We start from the raw sequence: 4,451 nt of genomic DNA, 5'->3' as shown, positions 1-4,451 counted from the left end.
GCTTTTTCAGCAAGCGGGTCTGGCCTAGGGAGAATTTTAAATAGGGACAATTTTAATTAGAATTTTAAGGGTAACACAGCGGTAAATATTTGTTTTTAATTGGTTTTTATTGGGGATAGTGTTTGTATCGTTTTAATATGCTGTAAGCCGCCCTGAGTCCTGTTGGGAGAAGGGCGGCATATAAGTTTAATAAAATAAAATAAATAAATAAATAAACCTTCAGAGCTTTGAGGTAGCACTGGAGAAGAACATTTGTGTAGGTTTTGTGATTTAAAAAATCTAGAACACATTATAATATTAAACTAGGATGAATAATCCAAATAATAAATATATTGATCTTTCTAGGATAGTGGTTAGAAGGACAATCAGACAACAATGGGTGTTTCTTCACAAAGTTCAGTTCTCTTGTGGAATCATGAATGATGGGCCTTTTTTTTTAAAGATTGACATGAGAACTGAGTGATTTCACATAAATTTAACACTGCCTTAATCTGTTTTCCTGCATCCAGACACAGAAGATTGCTTCAAATGTCCATCTGATCAGTATCCAAACCAGAAACAAGATGAATGTTTTCCCAAAATGATCGTTTTTTTGTCTTATGAAGAACCTCTGGGCATCTCCTTAGCCACAAGTGCCATCTTCTTCTTCTCAGTCACAATTTTAGTATTAAAAATATTCCACCTGCACAAAGATAGTCCCATAGTCAAAGCTAACAACCGGGACCTCACCTATGCTCTTCTCATCTCTCTTTTGCTCTGCTTCCTCTCACCTTTCCTATTTCTTGGTAAGCCCGGGGTAATGACCTGCTTTCTTCGGCAGCCAGCCTTTGGCATCATCTTCTCGCTGGCTGTTTCCTGTGTGTTAGCCAAAACTATTACTGTGGTGGTAGCTTTCATGGCCACCAAGCCAGGATCCAATATGAGGAGGTGGGTGGGAAAGAGGCTCACTGGTTTTATTGTCCTTTCCAGCTCTTCCATCCCAGTAGGCATTTGTGCTATATGGCTAACAATCTCTCCTCCATTCCCAAATTTGGACATGGACTCACTGACTACTGAGATGGTAGCAGAGTGCAAGGAAGGTTCTGTTGCTATGTTCTATCTTGTCTTAGGGTACATGGGAATTCTGTCCATAATCAGCTTCAGTGTTGCTTTTCTAGCTAGGAAGTTGCCAGATAGTTTCAACGAAGCCAAATTCATCACCTTCAGCATGCTGGTATTCACCAGTGTTTGGTTGTCATTTGTTCCAACTTACCTGAGCACCAAAGGAAAATATATGGTAGCTGTGGAGATCTTTTCCATTTTGGCTTCCAGTGCTGGGCTTTTGGGATGCATATTTTTCCCCAAATGTTTCATAATTGTGCTGAGGCCTGAATTGAACAACAAGGAGCAGCTCATGAGAAGAAAGCAGATGCAAAAATAATACACAATGAATATCTACTATGGGACAGATAAAGTGGACTTTATGTATCTGCTGATCAAATCATTCCATCCAGTTTCAATTTATTTTCCAATTTACTTGTTCATCCCAACCCTCCCCGCAGAATTACAGTAAAAGCATGTCAATAAAAGATGAAGAATAAATTTGTGATTTTCATGTACCCTGTATGCTATTGAAATATATCTGACCTTAGTTCAAACTGCAACATCATATGCTTTTCCACGGCTATTTTCTATTAAATAATGCTATTTTTAATCATTTTTTTTCATAACAAGTCTTCTAAAATTCTTTGATAGTAAGATTAGACATGGAATTGAGAAACAAAGAGGAAATTTCTGCAATATTACTTTAGTAAATTATCTTAGGAGTTGATATGTAAAAAGATAAATGGTAGTCATTAATGAAGAGTTAAAATTATAGACATAATAAAAATAAATGGGGCTTTTGATTATTTCATCCCATAAAATGTTGTTGAAGTAACTGTTGGACAAACCTCTTAAGATACTTCCTCCTTCTCCTCCTCCTCCCAATTCATCATCATCATTAAGGATGATACCAACTGGAGTGAGGGGGATCCTTACATTTTGAAAAATAGACTCAAGATTCAAAAGGATTTTACTGACTTGAGCATTGGGTCCTCTGTGCTCCAACAAGAAACAGTTCATTGGTGAGAAAAGTAAGGCCCTGCACTGAAGCAGAAAAACCAAATGTACAGATACAGGATAGGACGTACCTGGCTCAACAGTAGTGTCTGTGAGAGGATGTTCTGGGGGATCACTGCTTAAGGATGAGCCAGTGGTGTACTACATCAGCCAAAAAAGCCAATGTTGTCCTAGGCTGCATCAATAGAGGGACAGCATCTTTGGATGACAAAGTTGTCGGCTCGGTTTATTTTGAAATATGGGATGTATTTTATCAATGGCTGGAAAAATGGGTTAGAGATTAGGCATTTAATGTGTATTATTAAGCAAAACAAATAGATCCAGACAACACACTGTTTAATAAGCACTTATGCATTGTAAATGTAGAAAACTATTAAAATGTTATAAGAAAATAGTGGGACAGCATCAAAGTCACTGGAAGTGATATTACTTTTCCATAGGAACTAGTAAGGCCTTTGCCTATTGGGCAGCAGTTTTGCCAATTTTTGGACTGGAACAGCATGCTGATTACTGACATTTGATTTGGAGTAGTTCAATGCATTCTACATGGAGCTTCCCTTGAAGACCATCTGGGAACCAGAGTTATGTTTGCATCTCTTTAGGCCCACTTAACACTGCTAGTTTGTGAGTTGTGTTGGCTTCCAATAGGATCCTGTTATGATTCAAGGTTCTGGTTATCACCTTTGAAGCTTTACATGTCATAGAAAGGGGCAACTTGTGGGACCACTTTATTCCAAGAACACCTGCCTGCCCCACTTTCTCCCATAGTAAAGGCATGCTCCAAATTTCCCCTTTTAAACTTTCATACATAGCTGGCAGAGCATGGAAAGCAATCTAGTTGCCAGCTGCCATTCAAAAACAACAAATGACTAAGGATTCATTTTGAGGAAGAGAAGTCTTAGGCTGATAGAGCAAAGCATTTTTTCACTGTGTATCCTGCACAGTAATAAGTACCGGTGTCCTCAGCCTTTAAACCAGTCAGTTGAAGGAACACCTGGTTTTTGGATGTATCCCTTGTGATGGTGATCCGATTCTGAAGAGCACTGTTATACTGAGCGCTTCCACTAGCCCAGATAACACCACTCCATTGTAATGTCTTTCCAGGGGGCTGACGGATCCAGGACACTCCATAGCTTGTGATGGCAAATCCAGAAACTGTACAAGTCAGGTGTAGAGTATCTCCTGGTTTCTTAAGGCCATCACCAGACTCAGGAAGTGTAATCTGTGATGAAATACCTGTATTCAAAAATATAGAAAGGACAAAACAAAATGGGTATCAGGAAATATAGAAAAAATATCACTTGCTATCTTAAAAAATGTGTGTGTGGGGTTTCCCTTACATGCAGGAAAGACCATTAAGAAAGAAATCAAGATATATAGCTCCATGATTGCGGTATGGAATTCACTCTCACCATCTGAAACTGATCTGAACTATATTCTCAATTACCACCTTTAAGAAAAAGCCACATCAGGAATATTTGCATGAAATCACAGATGGTAGAAATATAACCAAGTCACATCATCAATTTCAACTACTGTGTAACAGCAAACCTTGAGCTCATATCAGGAATGTTGCATATCCACACTGCATCTACTATACAATGATATTCGCTTTGGTGAGCAACTTGTGTAGCTGTGGATCAGGTGAAATCCCTTCTAGCTGAATTCAGTTTCGAATGAATTCATAGACAAGACCAAGTTATTTCCTCTGAATTGATACAGAAGGTGTTTGATGAGATGGTCTTCCTGAATTGGTTTTGATTTCCAATCTAGACTAGAGTCCTGAGAATTCTATATTCTTCCATCCAAGTTTTAGAAAAGCCTTATCTTCCTGGCTTGAGGAATATTGGTAGATTAATAAATTTATTTTTCCATAATCGTCAGTATAAATATTTCTATTTAGAAAACTGGTCTTAGAAACTTCAATTATATGAAGGTGTTCTTGCCTTATAAACTGAGCACCAATGGGTACAAACCATTTTATGAAATAACACAGATCCATTGAGGTTAGAGTAGCTATGATCATGGGAGCCTTTGCCTATTGGGCAGCAATTTTGCCAATTCCTGGACTGGAACAGCATGCTGATTACTGACCTCTCATTTGGAGTAGTTCAATGCATTCTACATGGAGCTGCCCTTGAAGACCATCTGGGAACCAGAGTTATGTGTGCATCTCTTTAGGTCCACTTAACACTGCTAGTTTGTGAGTTGCATTGGCTTCCAATAGGCTCCTGTTTTGATTCAAGGTGCTGGTTATCACCTTTGAAGCCTTACATGTCATAGAAAGGGGCAACTTGTGGGACCACTTTATTCCAAGAACATCTGCCTGCCCCACTTTCTCCCATAGTAAA

General features: G+C 38.6%; 1 protein-coding gene and 1 gene segment (V, D, J or C); one reads left to right on the top strand and one right to left on the bottom strand.

The window, feature by feature from the left end:
• The window catches only part of LOC114923313 (vomeronasal type-2 receptor 26-like), a 13,888-nt gene extending 12,468 nt beyond the window's left edge, over nucleotides 1–1,420 (top strand). Inside the window, exon 7 of the mRNA XM_029286089.1 lies at nucleotides 510–1,420. Within this exon, the coding sequence (XP_029141922.1) occupies nucleotides 510–1,420 (911 nt within the window). The remainder of the gene's footprint in view (nucleotides 1–509) is intronic.
• A 1,578-nt stretch (nucleotides 1,421–2,998) lies between these two features.
• Nucleotides 2,999–3,486, bottom strand: LOC107296521. The segment is given in 2 exon segments: nucleotides 2,999–3,336; nucleotides 3,441–3,486. Coding segments are annotated over 2 exon segments (384 nt in total).
• Between the last annotated feature and the right edge of the window lie 965 nt (nucleotides 3,487–4,451).

The sequence above is a fragment of the Protobothrops mucrosquamatus genome, unplaced genomic scaffold, assembly GCF_001527695.2.
Source record: "Protobothrops mucrosquamatus isolate PMUCROS unplaced genomic scaffold, P.Mucros_1.0 scaffold2854, whole genome shotgun sequence".
In the NCBI taxonomy this organism is placed as follows: Eukaryota; Metazoa; Chordata; class Lepidosauria; order Squamata; family Viperidae; genus Protobothrops; species Protobothrops mucrosquamatus.
The sequence above is the reverse complement of the archived record's forward strand: the minus strand, read 5'-3'. Positions and strand labels throughout refer to the sequence as shown.